Genomic DNA, 25,917 nt, shown 5'->3' on the forward strand with positions numbered 1-25,917 from the left:
TTTAAAATTAAATTATTCTAAAATTTTTTTTAAATTAAAAATTTACAGTGTTTAAATCCAATGATATTAGGTTTGTCTTACAAGCTCAAAATCAAAACGATTCTGCAATTGGACAAGTAGTTGACTTGTAAATGGCTGTGAATTAAGCAGATGACTTTTAATCTCATGTTATTCAGTCAGAAAATGTATTCCAAATGTTTTGTATTGCATGACAATGTATCTTTTCATTATTCAGTAACCAATCGGAGAACCGCTTGTATTCCGAAAATAAGTATGTGTACTCAATCGTCCTGCTTGTTCTTCAAATTTGTCTTCTTGTGATTTTTTTTCTTTCCCAAAAACTAAAGTTGCCTCTCAAAGGAAAGTTTTTTGACATTAAAGAGACAAAAGGAGTATGACATCTACTTTTAGAGGCATGTCAAAAACAGATCTCTACAAGCCTTCTCTTCCATTACATGTTGTGCATTCAGACAAAAAGTTGGATCAGCATAAATTCTATAATGTATTTTTATTATACTCTGATTACTTTATTAACATACAGTGAATATATACTAAACCTTTTACTTCTGTTTCAGTAATTCGGAATTTTTCACGGAACTGTTGTCGGAACTAGGACTTAGAAGATACGTCAAATTGAATATTTCGATAATCCAATAAATTCATGGTCAAAGTTTCAATATTTTATTTTTGGAGGAAAGGGAAATTTTTTCAGTTTTGGTCCATTATCCGAAGTATATTTGCTTCGATTCTTTATTTTTTCCATAAAGCAAAAATCTTACGCATGGTATACATATAACATAGCTTCAATTAAAATTTAATAATATACAGGGTGGTTCATCTTCCTATCAGTTATAAAATTACCCAGATTCTGTACAAGTTCAACATTCAGGTCCTTTCCTTCCTTATCAGTAAAATCCGCTATTTGAATATTAGAGCCAGGGCCGGCACCACAGACACTGTAACCAACGTGGTCACAGTGAACTGCAAAATTTAGGAATAGCAGAATTAGGAAGGTATTGTCTAGGGGCAACAAATTTTTAGAGGGCAGTGACAAACAGAACTTAGGATCTGCAGAGATTACACCAGGTGACAAAATGCTTAGTGCCAACTATACTTACAGCTCCCATCTCTTTGATTTTAACTCTTGGGGAATTTACAACATATTTTATGAATGCGATTTGGAATATATCCGTCAAACTGAAAAAGTGCTAGATTTTCATAAGGTTATTATTTAAATTAATCAGTTATATATAATTTTAGCCTTTACTATAACTCTTCTTGTTTCCTCACCAGAATAATGCAAATAAGTTAGCCATTATTTAAATTGAGGTTTTGGGAGTCTAAGAGAGATAATGTTTTTGGCCTGTGTAAGCATGCTACTTTAGTTCTTGATAGTTCTGGTAATTTTGCAGTTATTTGGCTTTGAGTTAATGCTGACGACATTTGCATTTGATATGCCAGTAGGGTTACTGAGCTAATAAAACAAAGGTTTATTTAAACCTTTATCTGACTTTGTAGTTACTTTCAGACACAACAATATTTCACTTCATATCTGTTATATCATAAGTTCTATCTTAAGTTCTTCCCAATGCTTTTAAAATTGTAACACCAGCATTTTTTACATTTCATTACTATTTTTCTTAACAGACCACCACAGATTCTTTTTTACTTTGCTCTACATATTGCTTTATAGGTAAAATCCCTTTGCTAACTGCTACTTTTTTTTTTTTTTTTTTTTTTTTTTGGCTTTATGAAGTTTTGGACTGATTAACTTTTACCAGATCAAAGAAAATGCTATAAGGAACGTGGGGAAAACCACGAAAATGCCCATGCAGCCAGCCCGTTCGCGGGATTCAAACCTTGGACCGAACTACCAGTGTTCAGCGTCTTTACCGCTCGGCCGTTGGTGGGCTCAAATCTAGAAGAAAACTCTTCGATTAGCTTATCTATAATTTCTAAATATGATGTAGCAGTAAAATTTTCATTATTCAAATTTAAACTCTCAACAGTACATTTTATATTTTGGAAATGTGATAATGATTTTTTCAATAGATGGGATTTCAACAACACTAACTTGCATTTGAATGCATTTACTGCACTAATCATGTCAGCAATATGCTGATTTTTCCCTTGTATTTTTAAGCTTAATTCATTCAACTTTGCCATTATATCTGTCAGAAATCCAAGGTCGATTAGCCAATCCTTATTTTCTAATTGCTTGTAAAATTCGCCTCTTGATGCAATAAATTCCTTTATTTGTGGCAAAAGCATGATAAACTGCTCAAGTATTTTACCTCTGCTCAGCCACCTCACTTCAGTATGTAAAAGAAGATCTGTGAACTGAACGTCCTCATCTTCTAAACGTAATTTAAACAATCTGTGTTGCATAGCTCCCGATCTTATGGAATTAATAATTTTTGTTAATACCGTAAATACGTGTTGAAAACTGATTGTTTTTGCGCATAACATTTCCTGATGTATGAGGCAATGATAAGAAATAAATTTCGGGAATAAGGAATCCTGTCTACATAAGGCAATAAATCCTTTTTTCTTACCAGTCATCACTGGTGCCCCGTCTGTTGTAATTGACGATAACTTTTGTACAGGTAATTTTACATCTGTTATATACTTTTTAAAAGTAGAAAAGATATCTTCTCCTCTGGTGCTTCCCTTTAATGGCAGAACTTTAAGAAATTCTTCTTTTGTTGTAAAATCAGAAAATACCATCTTCACGCAAATTGCTAATTGTGATATATTTGTCACGTCTGCCAATTCATCCATCTGTAGCGAAAAGAAAATACAATTTTCCATATCATTTGCTAATTCTGCCTCCAAATTCTCCGCAATTACTTCAATTCTTCTAGTAACAGTTCGTGCTGATAACTGCAACGTGTTTATAGCTGAAACTATTTCCTTTTTATTTTTAAATTCTTCAAAAAGTGAATCAGCAGCTTCTAACATGGCTTCTTTCACTAATTCTCCATCTGTAAATGGTTTTTTATTCTTAGCTAGCAAATGCGATATTTTATATGACGCGATCGTTGCTGCTTTATGTTGTTGCAGTGGTTTAGTAAAAAAACTTTGCTTGTTAGTTATTGAAGATTTTAAAGAAATAAATTTTTTTCTTCTAATTTCAGAGTTCATTGGATAGTCACTATCAAAATTGGTATGAATGGTCTTAAAATGTCGTTCAATATTACTTTTCTTGGGAATCGCAACACTATTATTACATAACAAACAAATACACTTCCCTTTGTAATCAACGAAATAATATAGATATTCCCATTCATTGTTAAAATAATATGTTCTTTTTCTTTTACATTTATCCATGAAGGGTTTTGAAAGAAAAGAATTATTTCGGATTACTTGGTAGTTTTAAATGCACAGTCTACGCGTGGTCTATTCGAAATACGATCACACACTAACAAAAAATATGTGCATGTTATTAGATACGCTCAAGGTTAGCAAACTACTAATCTATGCACAATCCTAAACTCAACTGACTACTGTCTAACCACGCTAGCGAGAGCAGTTTGGCTGAGGGCCAAGATGGGTCAGTTTAATTGAAGGGGTGTGGGTGAAATCGAAGGTCAGGGGACATTTAGTGCCTACCGCGCTACTGCACTCACCCCTACATAACTGATAGATGTGCCCACTTCCGCATTAAAATGGATGTTTACATAGATCTGGAATACGTGGTCAGACAGTACTTGCTGTATATCCCCGTTTGACAAGAGTAAGTAATTCGCTCTGACTATCATACATTTACATTAGTCCAGCAAGGGTGCATTAAAAATCAATCGGGGGTGCCATGGTGCCACGTTGCCTACCCCTGCCTTAGATGGTAGAATAGCCGAATGTAGTAAGATTAATTTAAAGTTTCTGTAAGATTTGGAGCGAAAGGGAAAAAGAGCTTGGTTGATCTTTACATTATGGTAACTTGGCGATTTTTTGGCGAAAATTTGGCGACCAACTCTCCTACAGCAACCCTCTATTTTTTTTTTCCCGCTGCCATTTTGTCTTCACAAAGTAAAGACATGTTTCTTTTCTTTTTATCTACTGAACACTTCTTCCAACAATCTACTAGCCGAATTACACTTATGCTAGAAATTTTATCTAACAAAACTGCTTAATCATGACAAATATTCACTGCAAAATTGGGAAAAAGTGCACAATACCATACTCCTTACGCGTTTTTCAAAATAACACATACACATAAACCATGTACACGTCGACTTATTTTTACTTAAAAAAACATCCCAGAATTACACAAAAATGGCATTGCGAACACTCTTCACTATATCCACATACACTACTTTTTTTCTCATAAATTAGAAAAATTTCACGAAAATACATGACAATTTTCTGAATCTTTAAACCTGGTAAAAAGAACATATATGAAATTACCTGATCGCGAAAAAGTATATACCCTTTCCAAATATGAACATTTCCACATATAAAATAAATAAAATATCCAAAAACTTTTACCTCTAAATCATCTATTATATTCTAAACATCACCAACGAATTCATACCGCAAGCATTACAAATACTTAGTGTCAAATATTTAAATTATTTCCATGCACGTTTACTTCCACTAAAACATATACCAAATTCCTACAAACATAAAATTCACAAAATAACTATCATTTAATTAAAATATCACTAAACCATGTACACGTCGACTTATTTTTACTTTAAAAAAAAAATCCCAGAATTGCACAAAAATGGCATTGCGCACACTCTTCACCATATCCATGTACACTCCTTTTTTCTCATAAATTAGAAAAATTTCACGAAAATTCATGACAATTTTCTGAATCTTTAAACCCGTTAAAAAGAACACATATGAAATTACCTAATAACGAAAAAGTATATACCCTTTCCAAATATGAACATTTCCACGTATAAAATAAATAAAATATCCAAAAACTTTTACCTCTAAATCATCTATTATATTATAAACGTCACCAACGAATTCATACCACAAACATTACAAATACTTAGTGTCAAATATTTAAATTATTTCCATGCACGTTTACTTCAACTAAAACGTATACCAAATTCCTATAAACATAAAATTAACAAAATAACTATCATTTAATTAAAATATAATTAAATTTAAAAACACTACTTAAAATATAAATAAGCACATACATTAAATTAATAAAAATTAGCTTACAATCCTAATTACTTTAAACTAAATCATTGCTAATAACGATTTTCCCAATAATACCAAATTACTTTACTTCCACCTTACATTTAGAACAATGCATAAAAATAATATCCTCAAATAATTAAAAATACTAACTTACCTAATCTTCTTCAGAATCTTGATTACGTGTCCGATAAACTTTTCTTATTTCCTCCGCTAAATAAAAAGCAAGCGTACGTGCGCCTGTTTCAGGATCTTTAAAATCATACTTATACTTCACAGCAAGGTACCAAGTAAAATAAATAACTTAATAAAACATCTTTACTTCTATCTCGCGCAACCTTAAAGAAACACTTATTACTACCCCTTTCAATCCCACTAAATACCCATTTTGAGTTCACTTTAGTTAGGGCCATGGAATCCAGAAATTAACAAACACTGTTTCACACAACACAGAATAAAGCCAAATACAAAATTTCCAGATTATTTCCCGATTTCCCCCCTTTTCTGATTAAAGAACTGTAATTCGTGGATTAATATCACATGATCTCTCATTTCCCTCACACAAAATAATGCGTAATCGGAACTGAGTACTGCTCACATTATTACCAAAGTCCCAGGTAGTAACCTTTATTGCCTCCAAAATGTTGCCAAACTACCAGTTACCATATTCTAAAGATCAGCCAAGAGCTTTAATTGACTGGTGTGTAAATGAAGGTTTACTCAGTAGCCATTATAAGTGTCCTGTATGTAGGAAGGATATGAGTCTAGTCGAACGTAAAAACCGTTTAGATGGATTTGAATAGGTTTGTAGGAAGAAAGGTTCAGATGGTCACTATGTGAAGCGTTTCATCAGAAAGAGTACCTGGTTTGAAAAAAGTCATTTGAGTATGACTGATATTTTGACTTTTACATGGCTCTGGGTGTACGAAGTGAACTCGAAAGTCATGGTAAGTGAATATTTACTTTTGGTAGTGCTTAAATGTATAACATGTTTTTCCTTTTTTATGTTATTTTGTTGTTTGGTTTAAAATGTATTTTATTGAGATTATGTATTTTTGTTTGCCTATATTGTAGAATTTGCTGCTCCTTTGACTTTTTAAGTGAAAATATATCGATGTGTACATGGACAAAGTAAAGGGTGCAAGTTTGTGCAATTCGGGGATTTTTTTTAAGTGAAAATAGGTCGATGTGTACACGGATAAAGTCAAACGAGTACGCAATGCCATTTTTGTGCAATTCGGGGATTTTTTTTAAGTGAAAATAAATCGATATGTACATGGATACCGAGTTTGTGCAATTGTTTGTTTTGTTATTTTATTTTGGCTTAGTGTAGCAGCGATTTTTGCAAAAATTGCACAAAATCGGTATCCATGTACCGCCAAAAATCACCAAGGGGTACCCTAAACTATACTTTTACCACCAATATGTGTAATTAGATAAATCTGATAACTTTGCTAGTTCTATTATCGGGACTGGATTCAAATATCACCAAAAGCTGGTGATTTGTGAAAAATTCAAAACATAAAAATAATTGTCAAAATATTTGCAATACGGTTAAATTGGAAAAAAAAAAAAAAAAAGGCTGATTTTTGGAATATGGTAACTGGTAGTTTGTCGACATTTTGGAGGCGATAAAGGTTACTACCTAGGACTTTGGTTATAATGTGAGAAGTACTCAGTTCCGATTACGCATTATTTTGTGTGAGGGAAATGAGAGATCATGAGATATGTCATGTGACATTAATGGACGAATTACAGTTCTTTAATCGGAAAAGGGGGGAAATCGGGAAAAAATCTGGAAATTTTGTATTTAGGTTTATTCTGTGTTGTGTGAAACAGTGTTCGTTAATTTTTGGATCCCATGGCCCTAACTAAAGTGAATTCGAAATGGGTATTTAGTGAGATTGAAAGGGGTAGTAATAAGTGTTTTTTTAAGGTTGTGCAAGATAAAAGTAAAGATGTTTTATTATTTATTTTACCTGGTACCTTGCTGTAAACTATAAGTACGATTTTAAAGATCCTGAAACAGGCGCACATACGCTTGCTTTTTATTTAGCGGAGGAAATAAGAAAAGTTTATCGGACACGTAATCAAGATTCTGAAGAAGATTAGGTAAGTTAGTATTTTTAATTATTTGAGGATATTATTTTTATGCATTGTTCTAAATGTAAGGAGTAAATAAAATAATATGGTATTATTGGAAAATTGTTATTAGCAAAGATTTTTATATTTTAAGTAGTGTTTTTGAATTTAATTATATTTTAATTAAATGATAGTTATTTTGTGAATTATATGTTTGTAGGAATTTGGTATACGTTTCAGTGGAAGTAAACGTGCATGGAAATTATTTAAATATTTGACCTAAGTATTTGTAACCATTTGTAATGTTTGTGGTATGAATTCGTTGGTGACATTTATAATATAATATATAACTTAGAGGTAAAAGTTTTTGGATATTTTATTTATTTTATAGGTGAAATGTTCATCTTTGGAAAGGGTATATAATTTTTCGCGATCAGGTAATTTCATATATGTTCTTTTTACCGGATTTAAAGATTCACAAAATTTTCATGCATTTTCGTGAAATTTTTCTAATTTATGAGAAAAACGCAGTGTACATGGATATAGTGAAGAGTGTGCGCAATGCCATTTTTGTGCAATTCTGGGATGTTTTTTAAGTAAAAATAAGTCGACGTGTACATGGTTTAGTGATATTTTAATTAAATGATAGTTATTTTGTGAATTTTATGTTTGTTGGAATTTGGTATACATTTCACTTGAAGTAAACGTGCATGGAAATAATTTAAATACTTGATACTAAGTATTTGTAACCATTTGTAATGTTTGCGGTATGAATTCGTTGGTGACGTTTATAATATAATAGATAATTTAGAGGTAAAAGTTTTTGAATATTTTATTTATTTTATAGGTGAAATGTTCATCTTTGGAAAGGGTATATACTTTTTCGCGATCAGGTAATTTCATATATGTGCTTTTTACCGAGTTTAAAGATTCACAGAACTTTTTTGCATTTTCATGCAAATTTTTGTAATTTATGAGAAAATAGCAGTGTAGATGGATAAAGTTAAGAGTTGTGTGCAATGCCATTTTTGTGCTATTCTGGGATGTTTTTTTAAGTAAAAATAAGTCGACATGTAAATGGTTTATGTGTATGTGCTATTCTGAAAAACGCGCAAGGAGTTTGTGATTGTGCACGTTTTCCCAATTTTGCAGTTAATATTTGTCATGATTAAGCAGTTTTGTTACATAAAATTTCTAGCATAAGTGTAATTCGGCTAGTAGATTGTTGGAAAAAGTGTTCAATAAATAAAAAGAAAAGAAACATGTCTTTACTTCGTGAAGACAAAATGACGGCGAAAAAAAAATAAAATAGAGGGTTGCTGTAGCAGCGTTGGTCGCCAAATTTTCGCCAAGTTACCATAATCCAAAGATCAACCAAAAAAAAAATCTAAGGGGGGGATTCTACCGTCAGATATTCGTAAGTTTAGAAATTTTTAGGTTAGAGTAGACTTTAAGGTACTCCCTTGTATTATGGCGAAGTTGTTTAATTTATGGTAGACTGAGTAGATTAATGTTATGGAAACCCTATTGTGACATAATTGGGTGCATGATTCTGGGAAATTTTGAATCATGGGAAGTTTTGTAAGTGCTTTTGTAGTGTTTGTTGGTTTTATTGTTTAGACTGTAGAATGGCTGAATGTAGTAAGATTAATTTGAAGTTTCTGTACAATTTGGAATGAAAGGGGAAAAGAGCGTTAATTGACTGTTGTGTAAATGAAGGTTTACTTATGTAGCCATTATAAGTGTCCTGTATGTAGGAAGGATGTGTGTCTAGTCGAACGTAAAACCCTTTTAGATGGGTTTGTACGAAGAAAGGTTCAGATGTGGCGATGCCGATATACGGATTTGAGTTCAGATAATTTTAGGAAGTTTTTGGATGTTGTTAAGGAATTTTGTGTGCCACAGACTAAAGATGAAGGAACTTCTAAATAGGGTAAATGGATATTTGCTTTTTGTAGTGCTTAAATGTATAACATGTTTTTCCTTTTTTATGTTATTTTATTGTTTGGTTTAAAATGTAGTTTATTGAGATTATGTATTTTTTGTTTGCCTGTATTGTAGAACTGGGTGCTTTGACTTTTTAAGTGAAAATATATCGATATGTGCATGGACAAAGTGAAGGGAGTGTGCTATGCAAGTTTGTGCAATTCTTGGATTTTTTTTTTTATGTGAAAATAGGTTGGCGTATACATGGATAAAAACAAGGGAGTGCACAATGCCAGTTTTGTGCAATTCAGGGATATTTTTTTTTAAAGTGAAAATAAGACATGAATACATGCATAAATGTGTACATGGATACCAAGTTTGTGCAATTTTGTCTTTGGGTAGCGGCGATTTTTGCTGCAAAAATCGCAGTTATGCGAGCCAAAATAATAAGTCAAAGAATTGCACAAACTTGGTATCCATGTACCGCCAAAAAACCCAAGGGGTACCCTAAAATATACTTTTACCCATATTTCAAATACAGCTGTTTTTTACAACTATAATATACAATACAATGAACAACTCACAGATTAGTTCACTTTTCCTTGAATATACATTTCTATCATAAAATGTATAGTTTAGAAGAAAAATGAAAATAAATAAATAGTTTCTATTATTACTAGATTATGAATAATGGAAAAATTTAGAAAACTATACAACAGAACTTTAAAAAAAAATCTGAAATCTGCAAATACAGATCAAAAAGGTGATGCGATTTTTATTCTTTTCAGCAGATTTCAGAACAGAAAATATACATTTGTTATTTATTTTAATTTAGGTACCTAGCTATAACATAATGTACCAAACTTGCATAGAAACAAGGCCATTTGGGGGTATTAGCCCATTTTTTGGCATCACGATTCCTTAATTAACCGATGTAAAGCACTCAACTGTTAAGTGTTTAAAGGATGAGATGGTTTTGTGGCGGAAATTTTAAGAAAAGCGATCGTATTTACATCACACATTATAGAAAAAACACAAAACATGATGCTACTGGACCTCTTTGTCGCCAGGTTATAAACAAAGGAAGAAACTACCAATGTTTCGCAGATACAGACAGTAACACCCGGAATGGCCTTCTCACATTTTACAAATAAAATTTTTAGATATTCTCCAAATATAAATTTACCTATTCATATAAATTCATACAATAAATATGCTTACTCTTACATTCACAAGCTGTTATTATTCCCATAAAAACTACTTGCAACACACTGATCACTTCGACTTTAACTAAGTATTAAATAACACTTTTTCTCTTAATTCTCCTTTACTCGACAAATAGAACTGTTTTGATTACAATTCATTCTCAAAAACGCAAATCATGCGTTATACGGGAAAGTAACCACGAAATCCTTCTTTCTTATTGGGTACTATGTGGCAAGGTTACCATTTTTGGCTTTACTCTCTTGCAGTATTATTAGCAGTTACAGTTATACTAAAATATTTTTGTTTTTTGGTCACTGTCATAAAATTTTATTCAGAACTGTTTTCTTTCTCTCTCTCTCTCTCTCTCTCTATATATATATATATGTGTATCATAATTTTAGGAAATTCAATTTGTGTTTTTTAAGGGAATACACTCTGTCAATATTCATGCCAGTATACCATTCTTTTCGTCTTCTTTTAATGAACTGCAAAAATTAAATGTGCTAACGTTTCTAAAAATTAAACATTAAAAATTTTTATTTGACACGCAACATAATATTTTTTATAATTTCAAAACTGAAATTTGAATTAAAGTTAAATTTTATATAAGATTTAAATTCAAAGTTTCACGTATTTATTTGGATATTCTGCAGTGGCTTTTTAACTTTGTGGTTAATTTTAAAATAAATATTTTTTAACTATATATTTCAAATTTATTTTAATTTGTGGTACGTTATGATTTATGTGTGAAGATGAGTTGCTTTCAAACGTGCAGCAACAAACAAACAACAAAATTTTTCTATTCTATTCTGACGTCTGAGAAGTTTAAAGAAACCTGACGTGTTATAACAACTCTGGTTGCAACCCGTAACCTGATGTACCGCGGTAAAGGCATGTTGACCAGCTGAGAATGGAGTTGAACAGTGCTTTCTCCCTAAAATTTTTTACTGTTGTAAATTTATTGTTGTTTATAACGCCGGTGCTGGGTGGGTAAGTTTTAAACACTGTACCTTTTAATGCTGTTCACGTATTTTGTATTAGATGCATTGCATTCTCTTCTGCCAATTTTTTCATACACTGCCTAGTAATTGAATATTTAATATAAATTTTTCTTTACTTCTTAAGTATTTCTTAGGTCATTGTTTCAGTTATTTTTCTTTTTTTATATATATTGCTATACATTATGTATGTCTTTTAAAAGTGAAGGTTCGTATTTTGCTAGTTAATTTTACTATGTTGTCACAACTTTGCATTTCTACCTGAATATTAAGTTTTGAACAGTTACAAATTCGTCTTATAAATCATAAATTGTCACCATTTTTATTTTTGTTTTTTTAGGTGGGAGGGGGGAGGAAAATTTGCATCTTTTTATCTATTTATCAAGATTTTAGTATTTTAAAAGATGCGTTTAGATGTCTAACCTCTTTATTTAACTTTATGTGCCTTTATTGTATCTTTCTAATGTATCTTAAAAGAGGAATAGGTAAATGGGGTAGAGTAGACTTTCAGGTACCACTTGTATTATGGCGAAGTTGCTGTTTGATTTATTGCCAAGTTGTTTCATTTATGGTAGTCTGAGTAGTTGAATGTTATGGAAAACCTATTGTGACGTAATCGGGTGCATGATTGTGGGAAATTTTCTATCGTGGGATGTTTTGTAAGCGTTTTTGTGGTGTGTGTTGGTTTGATTCTTTAGACGGTAGAATGGCCGAATGTAGTAAGATTAATTTGAAGTTTCTGTATGATATAGAGCGAAAGGGGAAAAGAGCTTTAATTGACTGGTGTGTAAATGAAGGTTTACTTAGTAGTCATTATAAGTGTTTTGTATGTAGGAAGGATATGCGTCTAGTCGAACGTAAAAACCGTTTCGATTTGAATGGGTTTGTAGGAAGAAAGGTTCAGATGGTCACTATGTGAAGCGTTCGATCAGAAAGAGTACCCTGGTTTGAAAAAAGTCATTTGAGTATGATTGATATTTTAATTTTTACGTGGCTCTGGGGGTACGAAGCGAACTCGAAAATCACGGTAAGTGAATATTTGCTTTTGGTAGTGCTTGTATGACATGTTTTTCCTTGTTTATGTTATTTTATTGTTTGTTTTAAAATGTATTTTATTGAACTTATGTATTTTTTGTTTTCCTATATTGTAGAATTTGGTGCTCCTTTGACTTTTTAAATGAAAATATATCGATGTGTACATGGACAAAGTAAAGGGAGTGCGCAATGCAAGTTTGTGCCATTCTGGGATTGTTTTTTTAAGTGAAAATAGGTCGATGTGTACATGGATAAAGTTAAAAAAGTGTGCAATGCCATTTTTGTGAAATTCGGGGATTTTTTTTTTAAAGTGAAAATAGGTCGACCTGTCCATGGATAAAGTTAAAAGAGTGTGCAATGCCATTATTGTGCAATTTGGGAATTTTTTTTAAAGTGAAAATAGGTCGACGTGTACATAAATAAAGTCGAAGGAGTGCACAATGTCATTTTTGTGCAATTCGGGGATTTTTTTTTAAGTAAAAATAAGTCATTGTGTTCATGAATACCGAGTTTGTGCAATTGTTTGTCTTGTTATTTTGGCTTTGTGAAATCGTCGCTTCGCAAGCCAAAATAACGAGTCAAAGACTTGCACAAAATCGGTATCCATGTACCGCCAAAAATCGCCGAGTTTTGCCAAGGGGTACCCTAAAATATACTTTTAAATATACCGGTAAACGTACTCTAAAATTTATTTTTATTAAAGGCCATCACATTCATATGTTGAAAAACTTGTGGCTGAATAAAAAGTGAGATTAATCCATTGTTGAATGATGAATAAGTCTTAGTGTCTCCAAAAATTTACATTAAATGCAGAATTTTATAATTTGTCTAGATTGTATGGCTCATTTATAATGTAACGTTTTATGCTTTTATACTACTAAAGTAATAAGCATATAACTTTCTGCTGAATGGTGGTATCCTTCTTCTTAAGGTTGAGTTTCTCAGGTATTGGACATCTCTGATAAGTAGCATTTTGTGCTAAACCCACAGCTTCTTAGCATTGTCTAGGTACGTCTTCGTAGCATTGCCATAAAGTGCATGGTTTAATAGAAGAGTTGGGAATTTCAGCCTATAATGCAACTACATGATTTTTCATCTATAACTCATAGCAGAGCTTGAAGTTTGTCCTTCTCCACAATGGAAATTTATTTGGTGCAGTCCCAATGGGCAATTCAATTTGTTTGTGTGAAGAATGTGATAAGATAAAGTCATCGATTTGTTGCAGTATCACTTGTACTTATGGACCATCTCTGTTAAATTTAAACTAGTATTTTGGAACTATTCTTATACATGGCCTTGGTTGTCTACAAATTTCTTGTTGAGAATTTTTGGCGAGAAACTCCATGGTGCCATATTACTATCTAAATTTTTTGTCTACATTTTAAACTTTAAACTTAAAATGTGGGCAAAAAAACACGTTTTTAACAGAGAATTTATGCCAAAAATCTGAAAAAGTTTCTAACCAAAAATATTAGACAAGAATCCACATATACGATGATTTTTGTAACTTCAGGAAAAAAAAAAAAAAAGAGAGAGAGAGAATTGCACAGTCACAGCGAGGTACAGCAAAAATATCTGCACCTGTGTCGACAAGAAAGTGCATGACTGATTATTTATCAGTTATAAATAATTGACTTATCAGTAACTTAATTGATTTATTAGTTATAATAAAGGCTATGTCTCTTTGAGAGCATACACTGTCATCTTTAAAAGGACTATTAAAGAATTATCTTCTAGCCTTGTGAAACAAACGACAGAAAAAGGACTTTTATTCAAACTGGACAGTTATCCAACTTGGGTTTACACAAGCCAAGCACTTCTGGCTAAACAGAAGTATGAAATGTTGAAAAAATTCAAAATGGGGTAGAATAACCCAACGGCTTGCAGGGTAATTTAATGTCCAGACAAGACTCCTATTTGTAGAAAATCACTGAGATAAAGCCAAATGGCTAGAAGCACTTGATGTCACTAAATCAAGTCTCTAATAATCACAGTACAACATGGCCTGGAAGAGGCAAGCCACGCTCTAAAACTAACTTCTGAAACTCTTGTGAATAAATGCTCGCTGTCTCATTTACATTCTGGCATGAAAAGAGAGTAATAGGAGCTGTCTTAAAAAGAACTATTAGTTAAAAATAAATAGACAAACCTCACAGACTAATAAGGTGTTCTTGAATCGTTTCTCATAGTGTTAGGTCAGACTAGTAGTGTTCTTGGATATTGTTTAATCAAAACTCAATTTTTGGGTACTAATGCATTGACAGATAAAAAGCCAAAATTTGCTAAACAGAGTGAATAGTTACCAATATCATATGACATTGCTCAGTTTTACGAAATACCTATAAGCAGCAATTTAAGAACCAAGTTTTTTTCCCCAGCATTTGTAGTTCGATCGTGGGTTTGTGGGATCTACCAAAAAGTGAGGTTACTACTATTAGTTTCCTATAAGCGTACAATATATTGTCAAGTAGCCATCAGCATTCCAGTTTGCACAAAATTAAGTTTTATTCAAGTCGATCGAAGAGTGCATGGTGATGTTCGAAAGACATGGAATCGGTAAGAATGTGCGTTGGCCTCTGGTTTGCAGCAAGTAGATTGCCATTTGTTACTGCCGCGAAATTTATCTGCTGTTGGTCTAAGGAAATGACATCAATAAAATTTGATAGGGAAGAACTCAACATTGCTCATACTACTGTTATAGACTGCAACAATTATTTGAGAGAAATACGAATCCACAAGATGACCTTGAGAGTTATGAAAGTAAAAAAGTGCTGAAGGTTTAATCATCAAGATTGTTGAAAACCTGTTCTTGAAAAGAAAAAAAAAAAAAAAAAAATACATTGGCTATAACCTCAGTGGTAAGCTACCTACCTACATTCTTCTGCCTCAGTGTATTTTAGGCAGTATTTACCAGGAAAATAAAGAAACCTTTCTCATTACAGTGTCTGACTGTAAAGCCATGACTTTTTTAAATGCAGTCAAAAGAAAATATCAAAAAAGGTATAACCATTTATTCTGACTTATGGGTAGCATATAAAACAGAATTCCAAAAAGCTGTTTCGAGCTTTTCAAAGTGAATCAGAAATTCATTTTTGTTGGCTTACATTCTGGAGTTCATATGGAAAATTTCAAGTGGGTATGGTATTCTTCAGAGTGGTGGAACAAACAATATAGTGCAAGACTCTGCAAATGAAGTCGTACTTAGTGAAGTTTATATGGTGGAAGAAATTTGTAGTTCAGGGTAAAAAAATACTTCAGAGCCATTTTAAAAGTGGTTGCTAAACATTTTGCACTTGAAGTAAAGAAAAACTAATTGTATCAAATTACTGCCCAAAGATAGCAAATCCTACTTTGTTAATACTTAAGTACCTATTTTTCAGTAAAGCAAATAAGTATGTTTGTAACAAGTGTATCCCATAGTTGTTTTGTATTTTTGTGAAGATTTTAAAATGCCTAGTATGTATATTAACTATTAAGTGTGTTTATTTGATCTTGGTTAATAGGAGATGGGATATTTTTTCTTTGATAATGTGAAATGATTCTTTCCAATTTTTATGCTTGCTATAATTTTAATATTGAGTCTGTTGTGATCAGAGTACCTAAGGTTATCTAAAAAATGTATAAAATTTTTATGCATTATAATATGCATTTTCAGTTGTAAGGTGTTTTTTAATCAGAATTCCTATACAAAAGCATCTTGCTCTAAGCAGATAGTTTTCATGTAATTTGTTGTAATAATGGACATCTTAATATAATGCTACTTAAGGTGTAATTTTGATTAGATTTTAAAATGTAAAATTATTTAATATCAATTATAGAAAAATAAAGTCATACATATATATCCAGTTTACAAAGATTTGCTTTATACCACTTGTTTTTTTGAAACTTGCATTTTTGATTAAGAAAAATCCGAGTAAGATTTTAATTTTTATTAGAAAGGAAGAAAAGTCAAAATATCTTTCGGTGTTGGTTTTTCGCAGTGTTTAGAGAAAAGTAGTTTTAATTATGAAAACATGTTCAGGTGAAGAGTTTTACATGTTGGAGAAGTCAAACAACAAGAATCAGCGTAAGATTTGTAAACTTTGCAGGACTAGTTATAATGGTTTAACTACAGAACCAGCTTCCTCAGCTGCTTAAGTGCGAATGAACAAGATATGGTGATATGATAAACATCTATTTTATTTGATAAAATAATGGAAACAGATATATGTAAGAATTTTTGGCACTTTTCCGTTTCGCCGGCGCAAATCTCTCCAAGCAGACTTTATTGGCGACAACACATAGCATACACATATAAAATGTTAACAAATGTTGGTTCTAAGAATCTTTTATTTTGAGGGCATAAACATTTTAATATCGTTTAAATTTTATAAAAAGCCAATAAATTTGTAAAAAGTCATTAATTTAAGAATTTACAATGCTTTCATGGTACAACGTCCTGATTCACGTGACCCCAAGTGATCTTATCTCACGTAAACTACGCTACAAAAATCTAATTCTCTCAGTAATTATCTACATTAATTTCAAGTTAAATCTTAATTTGGAATACAAGTTTAAATGCAAGAATTATTTCAATTCGTACGAATAGCTTACTCAGAAATTACGTAAAACCGCACAGCTATACTTCGCTAGTGCATTCTTATTAGATTTGATGAATTTAACCCTTGACTTTGCCTTTTCTATATTTTTGCCTTCGGGTGAGCAGTGTGATTGCACCCTAGTCGACTTAATTAGCTCAAATGACCTTAGGGCACAAAACTGAATTCTCTGGTAAAAATTCTATGTAATTGTATGCTAATAGTGAAAGAAACCATCAATTTGATAAGAAATGGCTGTGATTTGTTTTGAAATGAGGCGTAAAAGGTTACCAGCGAGGATATTCCGTTTGACATCAGTTGTACCATTATTGGCGACTTATCACCTGCACCGGCAAAACGGAAAAGTACCGAATTTTTTTTCATTTTGTTTCCTAGAATATATATAGTTATTATAATATTTATTTCTTCCATATTCTGTATTAATTTGATGCTAATCTAAAATGCTTCAGATATTTAAATGCATTTTATTACTCATAGCCGAGATTTCTACTCCATATTGGGTGTTCCAAGATCTGCTACATTAAATCAAATAAAGAAAGCTTATAGGAAGTTAGCAAAAGAATTACATCCTGATAAGAATCCCGATAATCCCCATGCACAAGAAAAATTTCAAGATCTAGGTGCTGCCTATGAAGTAATTATTTGTTTTGAAACCTTTAAGAAATATATTGAATTTTTTTCCCTGTTATCTTTTTATTGTTAACATCTTATTTCTCTTAAAAAGGCATGATTTGGAATTTTATATAAAATAGATGAAAAAAGAACTAGCAAAATTGGGATTAATCTTGTGCTTATAGTTTAACACACTTATCAATTGGCCTTTAGATTTATTTCTTCCTATGGTATGTAAATACTGTAAGAAGACATGTAACAATTGTTCTGAATTGGTGTTCTAAAAGCAACCATATGCAAATGTTATTTTATTTATATATCATCATACGTGAACATGTATTTTTATCTTCTAACTGCACACTCTCTCTCTCTCACACACACACACAAATACATAATTTATATATATTTTTATATATATAAAGAAAACGTAATATGCCAAAAGTAGAAATTTAACCTATCCTGTGCTATAGCTACAGGATTGAGATAAATTAAATATAAAACATCCAAAATTAAAAATAAAATTAAATTAGAATTAAGACAAGACAAGGCTAGGATTGTACAGTAGCCATTATCTTTTATAAAAGTTTCTTCTGCTCCCTCATGTTGCATTGCCACGCTCCTTCTTTGTCATTTGTACTTTTCACAGAACCCTCCCTTGCACAAAGTTTAATGGGATAGGGCATATTGAACACGCATAAAAATCCTATTATTGGACATTTAGATAATTATATCGTACTTTTACCAAGAAGTTGTTCAACTTTTCTACATCTTCAAGAATAGCTTTGAATTCTACTTTCTTTTGCACTAGTCCACAGTTTGGAAAATGGTGGTCTTTTTAAGAAATTCAGTAAGTTTATGCTTTGTTCAATATTTTTGTTTTCTACGAAGTTTTTAGTTGTTTAATGCTCGGTTTAGAAATTTAAGTACAATTTATTTATAGAATTCTTTTTAGAAAAGTTTATCATTTTTTCAGTATATTGGATGTATAAGATTCACATAATTGGGGACCACCCATTCTTTGAATTTTGTTTAAATGACAATTTGATTTAAAAGTTTATTCGTGCTCTTTAATTTGTAATTTCTTTTCAAAGCCTTTTTGCATTTTAATGTATCTTTGGCAATTTTGTTTTTTAGAGTAGTCAGTTTTGCATAATGTAGTATTCTTTATTCATTTCCTCTTTCTTCGAAGTGATTAAATTCATGTAGGGAAAATTCTGAATACATTTGAGATTTGGTCTTTTGTTTTTAATTAGCAATGTATCTTTGGCAATTTTGTGACAAAGATTAAATTTTGAATTAAATTCAGAAGGTTAAAATTCTGGAAACATTTGAGATTTGGTCTTTCGATTTTAATGTATTTTTGAAAATTTGATTGAATCAATGTATTCGAGACGCATTAATTTACTTTTATGAAACTTTTAATCAATTTGCTTTTTTATTTTTTCAGTTTATTCTAGTGATGAACTCTACTAATTTTTATTTTGTTTAGTTACAATGTAAACTTTTTTCCACAGATTCAATTATTAATATTAATAGGGAACTGCCTCATCTTGATTCCAATTTAATTTTATTTTTAATGATGCTTTATGTTATATATATTTGAAAACTCGTAATTTTATTTCACAAAAATGACTTTTAGAGAAATTCTGAAGTTTTTTTGGTACTTACGTATTATCGCAACCAGGTCAAAATTCGCATAAATTGCGAAATTTGGCAACCCTATTTACGGCAACCCTACGTGTTATACGTGTTATAGTTTTGTAAAAAGAGCATGTGGAGATTCACAATTTTTTCCTGCATTTTCGAGCAAATTTTTGTAATTTATGAGAAAATAGCAGTGTACATGGATAAAGTGAAGATGCTATTGTACTTTTATGATACTGTTAATACTGTTTTATAAAAGATTAAATATTAAGTTTTATGTAATCTAAGAATATGGTAAAAAATCGATCACCTAATTAACCCTCTAACCGGCAAGGCCATATATATACGGCCTAGAATATTTATTGCGATATCTGTAAGAACGTATATATACGTGCATATTAAAATATGTCGACGAAATTAAGGCAATATATCAAAAGAAAACCAATCCAAGTATGAAATACCAGGAGAGTTTTTGCATTAAAATAAAAAAAAATAAGTTGTTCTCATTGTAGCTTTGGGAAATTTTTGCACAATGCCATTTTTGTGCAATTCTGGGATGTTTTTTTATGTAAAAATAAGTCGACGTGTACATGGCTATGGCGAATACGGTTTTTAATCAGTGCTAAAAGCAATAGCCAAAAGATTTCCGCCAAAAAAATAATTCTGCAACTTATTCAAATTCGAAATCTGAAGGGTTTAATTGCTATTTTATATTTTAAAAGAAAATAATATAAAAAACTGTATTAAAAATTATCTGTAATTAATAAATGTTCATTTTCTTTCTATTCATACTTTTTTACCTAAACTTACAAATAGCGTCAAAACTTACGAATAGCGTCAACCTGGTTGCGATAATACAATACGTAAGTACTGTTTTTTTTTTTTTTTTTTTTTTTTTTTTTTTTTTTAAATTTATGTTTACTTTATAGAATTTATGTTTAGTTAATTGAATTTTTAAATATTAAACCTAATTCAAAATTTTTGTAATAAGAAAGTTAATCTGTCATTATTTTGAGTTAAAAAAAAATCCTGTAAAAATATAGTTAGGGGTGCCCTTTGGCGAAAACTAATGATTTTTGGCAGTGCATGGATACCAAGCTTGTGCAATTCTTTCTTTGGCTTTGTTTAGCACCAATTTTTCGCGCAAAAAACGCTGCTACACAAAGACAAAATAACAAGTCAAAGAATTGCACAAACTAGGCATTGCGCACTCCCTTGACGTTGTCCATGTACACATCGATCTATTTTTACTTAAAAAGTCGAAAGAGCACTCAATTCTATAGTAGAGCCAAACAAAAAATATGCAATCTCAGTAAACTGTATTTTAAATCAAATGATAAAGTAACTTAAAAAGAAAATGCATCTAAGCACTACACAAAACAAATAATCACTTACCTTATTTAGAAATTACTTCGTCTTCAGTCTGTGGCACACGAAATTCCTTAACAGCATCCAAAAACTTCCTAAAATTATCTGAATAGAATCCGTATATCGGTGTCGCCACATAAATTCACAAAAATAAGATTTAAAAATATCCTCCGTAGGTGCCGGTATCCTATGACGTTCAACTATATGCATTTCCTTCCTACAAACAGGACATTTATAATGGCTACTAAGTAAACTACCAGTCAATTAATGCTCTTTTCCCCTTTCGTTTCAAATTGTATAGAAACTTCACATTAATTTTACCATATTCAGCCATTCTACTGTCTAAACCACAAAACAAGCAATGTACTTCCTAACCAACACACACAACAAGCCCTTACAAATCTTTTCTCATCATTCAAAATTTATCTCAATCACACAACCGATTATGTCATAATAGGGTTTCCATAACATTCAACTACTAAAGTAACCATAAATGAAACAAGAACTTAGCGATAATCCAAGGGGCACCCTTCAATCTACTCTAACCTAAAATCCTAATGCTCATTGAACCTTGCAAAATTGTTTTAAAATGTAACACAATGAATGACTACAAATATTTTTTTCAGGTTTTATCGGATGAAGAAAAAAGGAGAACTTATGATCAGTTTGGTGAAGAAGGATTAAAAAATGATGCATTTGGAGGAGGAAGTGATCCATTTGCTAGGTAAATAAGAGTTCAAAATATGTTTTATATATAAAATTGCAGCTATGTTTGATAATTTTTTATTTTTAATTAAAAATTGTAATTCTGTATAAATTATTTTTCAACAAAAAAGCAGTATAAATATATATGCTATTAAGCTTATAAAAGCGTTATATGTATTCGAGCCAGTTTCTCTTAGAAAATTTTTCACAAAGGCATACTTCCCCTTAGGCAGACCGCCCTCGTGTACTTTGCCATAAGTAAATAAACTAAACCATTAAGTTTGTAAAATATTGAATTTTGAAATCTCGAAATCTAAAGTTCAATCGTTTTTAATCTGCTGGATATTATTTATGTTAATACTCAATGCTATTGTACTTTTATGATACTGTTAATACTGTTTTATAAAAGATTAAATATTAAGTTTTATGTAATCTAAGAATATGGTAAAAAATCGATCACCTAATTAACCCTCTAACCGGCAAGGCCATATATATACGGCCTAGAATATTTATTGCAATATCTGTAAGAACGTATATATACGTGCATATTAAAATATGTCTATGAAATTAAGGCAATATATCAAAAGAAAACCAATCCAAGAATGAAATACCAGGAGAGTTTTTGCATTAAAATCAAAAAAATAAGTTGTTCTCATTGTAGCTTTGGGAAATTTTTGCTTTCTTAGCAAAAACCCTGGCTGCTCAGAGGGTTAATATATTCAGATAATTCTTGTTTTAAGAGAACAAAGAGTACTGTAATCTACATAAACATTGTGATTTTGAAGATACTTCTTCTTTTCAAAACCTTGAAATAAACTAGGCAGTAGTTGAGAAAAAAGTGAACTGATTTTTAAAAAATCACCCCCCTCAAAAAAAAAAAAAAAAAAAAAAAAAAAACCTAATTTTCCAGTATTTTACATTATTTGAAATTATCGGTTGAGTTTTATTGAAATACAAGTTTTTAATTCCAATGCTTAGCTCTAATTTTTCTTTAATTACATTACCATATCACACTATGTCAAAAGTATCTGCATGCCTAGAACAATTTATTAATTATGAAGAACATAAAACTTAACTACCTAGCAGTCTGTGATAGTAATATAAATCTAAAACTGTTATATACTGATATAATCTGTAGCCGTGTCATCTAGTGGTAATGCATAAGATATCCAACCGTGTATGGACTTGTATGAATGTCAAATGGAATTTGATATTATGTAATTGCCCATCAAGTTGATACACATTGCTGGAACTGTCTTTCTAATAGAATCGGTACGTGCTTGATTGAGAGAAATTCTAGAGATCTAATGGTCTAAGGCTGATCTGTAACGTTACATAGGTACTCATTTGATAACATTTCCTGTGTGCTGACAGAGGAATTACTTTGCTATAAGTTACTTTTCAACAAATGTAAAATTGTTGGCAATGCAACAGTTTGAAAGATGTCATCAGTTTGTCACTGAACTGTTGAAGTGTTATGAAAGATCAATAAAAGTGATCAGGTATGATAGGTGATAACTTCCAAAATGGTAATGCCAGGTAAGTTGCTCTACAAAAATATGAGTTGAGTAGTATTAGTCTGGTTTTCGCTACAAGTATTGAAGTTAAATAAAAACCTGATTCGTGGCAGAACGCATTATAATTTCAGGGTGACATATTCCAAGCTTTTAGATCATGATATCAGATTTGCATTACTGTTGAAATCAAGGAATTAAAAATCTGATGTGTGATCACATGACTTCCTTGTGTAGAATATTACATTATATGTATTTTTCCCTGCATTTCATTTAAATGTACATCCTCGGATTTTATGAGATAGATTTCTCATTCAATTAATTCAGTTCTCACTTTGCAGCAAGGCAAAAATATGCAAAGCCTCGAAATATTTTCAATAAAAATTTAAAGATTTAGAAGAACATAAAACACCAAATACAGTTAAAACAATTAAAATTTCGGTTTCTATGCAAAAACAAGCAATTTGGCCAATACGCAAGAAACCATATTTTTCGGTGCACAAAACTGAAAGTTTTTTTGGGTCCCATGGGCAAAAAGACACTGAAGGTGCAGAAAGACTTAATTCATTGTTCTGCTAAGTTTGAAATGTAAACAAATATGGTTGCTATGAGGGGGGGGAGAAAAAATTAGACTTATCTGCATTTAAACAACTTTTAAATTGTTGATAATTCTACAATTAATTGCATACAGATTAACTAAAGGCATGAAAACTTTTGGAAGATAAGAACAACATAGTTCAATCATTTTTAAATGAAAAAATGCACAATTTACCAACATATGATAATAAAAAAATACTGAGCTCATTGAGCCATGTAACAGAATGTGTATATATATTTATATACTTTTGGTGTGGCCATTTGACACCAAAAAGAGAGGTGCACAACTAAATGCTATACCAGTCCTATATACAAAATTTTGGTGTTCTGAGGCTATTAATTTTTGAGTTATGTGCACATACTTACAGACGCCACGAAAAAAATCTCCTCTGAATGCATTTTAAATCCTATTTGCAACCTGCTTTGTGAAAAAGTCCTTATGCACAGATGTCACGAAAAACATCGTTAAATTACATTCGATAGCTGTCAAAATAGATATTTTTGTTGAAATATGGTCCCGGAAGTTTTCTTGACTACAATACTTCCTTTACTTCGTACAAGGAAGTAAAATTCCATAAGTTGTCATCCTGTGCCTTCTTTTACTATCTTGATAGTTATTGATTCCTTCTGGAACTATCAGTAATAACACTGTAATTGCATTATTGCTTTGGCCATTGTGCTAATTGACGTGATTGCTCTGCTTTCCTTGAGGCAGTGGTACAACATTTAGTGGCCTCTGTGTCTGTCATATATACCAATGTTGTGTGAATTATATCATTGTTCAGGGCATTTTTATTTGTTGTTGTATATAATAATACTATATAAACAGTCTGAATCTATACAGGAGTTAGTATGTGCTTTAGACCTTTTATTTATATTAATTTTTATCACTTTTATGTTTAACTAAGAGTTAACATATTATTTAATGCTGTGGAATAATTTTTCTTAGATGTGTGATTTTGAACAAAGTTTGTTTTTAGCAATATATTGTAGGCATTTTGTTTTTATTATATTTAGTACTTTAAATTAAAATGTGAAGTGGCATAAATTCTTAGATATATAGGTTTTATTATAGAAGCATTAAGCATTTTAAACATCTAACCATTTTTAATACTTTACAATTTTTATCGTTAATGGTATTGAACATTCTATGTTATTTTTTAATGTCTAAAAATATCATTATGGATTTTCAACATAAAAAAAAATAACTTTTTAATTTCAGTTTCTTTGGCGATTTTGGTTTTTTTACTGGTGGCAGCCGAACAGGAGCAAGAGAAATTCCTCGAGGTGGTGATGTGATCATGGACCTTTGGGTTACTTTAGAAGAACTGTATTCTGGGAATTTTGTTGAAGTATAGTCTGAATTTTTAATGTTAAATGTTCACATTTATATTCAGTCCTGTAATACTTACAGTAAGTGTTAAAATATTTGAATATTTAAAGCTATTGTTTCAGAAATTGCTGATTCTAATGCTTCAAATAACTTAGTTATGTCATCTGCTGTAAATATTGCTTACATGTTGATTTTTTTAAGCTATAAAAGTAATATTAATAGGACTTGTGTATTTAGTAGATTAAGAATGGTGAATTCATCCCCCTTGTTAGATGAAAACATTTTCTTTAAGTCTGCATGCTGAAAATATAGTACAGGAGAATTATATATATACATGCGTATAAAAGAGTCTATTGGCTGATACAAATTTATATATATATATATATAAACTTTTAGTAATTTTACATATAGCTAGAGAATAGAAATCCTCCTTCAGTTGTTAGATGCATATTAATTGGGCATTTTCTTGAGGATAGTTAAATCTATTTGTTACTAAATCATTGCCAAAAACAATGCCCAGGATTAGATAGTGACAACTTAGATTACAATATAGTGACAGATTACAGTATAATTAGTATAGTGGCAATCTTACATTACAGCAAGCAATAACCACTAGTGAACGTCTGTTCAAGTAGATTGTCAGGTTAAAAGAATGGCATGCAGTAATCTATAGGCTGCTTCAATTTGGACACTGTTTTGTGTATTGAGCTTAGAAGATCTAGCATTGTATATATCAAACACTGGAAAGTGCAGTTGTATAGTGCCCTTTTACACCTTAATAATACTAATAAATACCTTTAAGGATACTGTACTTTTCCATTAAAGCTATACCTCACATTTTTGTGGCCACATTAGCACATTTTGGCTTCTTTTCCCATGCTTGTTTTTAGATGAAATGGAAGTATCAAGAACACAAACAAAGAACATTGTCTAATTTTATAAAACTCTTCAAAAACCCATTGAGGGGAAAGAACATGGCATTCTCCTTCCTGTCAAATAAGTTTTCACCAGTTTCCACAGTTTTGGTTGGTTCATTGATTTAAACATTAAGACAAGATAAGGAATTGGTGCACACTTTGCTTATGTAATTATACTAATTGATTTTTGTGTGTGATTCATTTGAATCTTTGGCTCACAGAAAA

At 31.0% G+C, this 25,917-nt stretch overlaps 2 protein-coding genes across 5 annotated transcripts in view; one reads left to right on the plus strand and one right to left on the minus strand.

Annotated features, from left to right (window-relative positions):
* Rcd5 (microspherule protein Rcd5) overlaps window positions 1-10,627 on the minus strand; it is a 66,655-nt gene extending 56,028 nt beyond the window's left edge. For 2 of the 4 annotated variants that reach the window (XM_085812061.1, XM_085812059.1), the window contains exon 1: window positions 10,393-10,627. The gene's annotated coding sequence lies outside the window, so the exon portion shown is untranslated. Of the gene's footprint in view, window positions 1-10,386 lie in introns of all 4 variants that reach the window. The other 2 variants (XM_085812060.1, XM_085812062.1) reach the window with 2 other exon arrangements.
* A 564-nt stretch (window positions 10,628-11,191) lies between these two features.
* Window positions 11,192-25,917, plus strand: part of shv (DnaJ heat shock protein family member shriveled) — a 37,267-nt gene continuing 22,541 nt past the window's right edge. Inside the window, exons 1-4 of the mRNA XM_035372694.2 lie at window positions 11,192-11,361; window positions 17,480-17,636; window positions 21,253-21,350; window positions 24,665-24,794. Coding sequence (XP_035228585.1) covers window positions 11,282-11,361; window positions 17,480-17,636; window positions 21,253-21,350; window positions 24,665-24,794 — 465 coding nt within the window. The 5' untranslated portion in view covers window positions 11,192-11,281. The remainder of the gene's footprint in view (window positions 11,362-17,479; window positions 17,637-21,252; window positions 21,351-24,664; window positions 24,795-25,917) is intronic.

The sequence above is a fragment of the Stegodyphus dumicola genome, chromosome 2 (assembly GCF_044657685.1).
Source record: "Stegodyphus dumicola isolate Sdum_Otavi_A_Nest chromosome 2, ASM4465768v1".
Classification (NCBI taxonomy): domain Eukaryota; kingdom Metazoa; phylum Arthropoda; class Arachnida; order Araneae; family Eresidae; genus Stegodyphus; species Stegodyphus dumicola.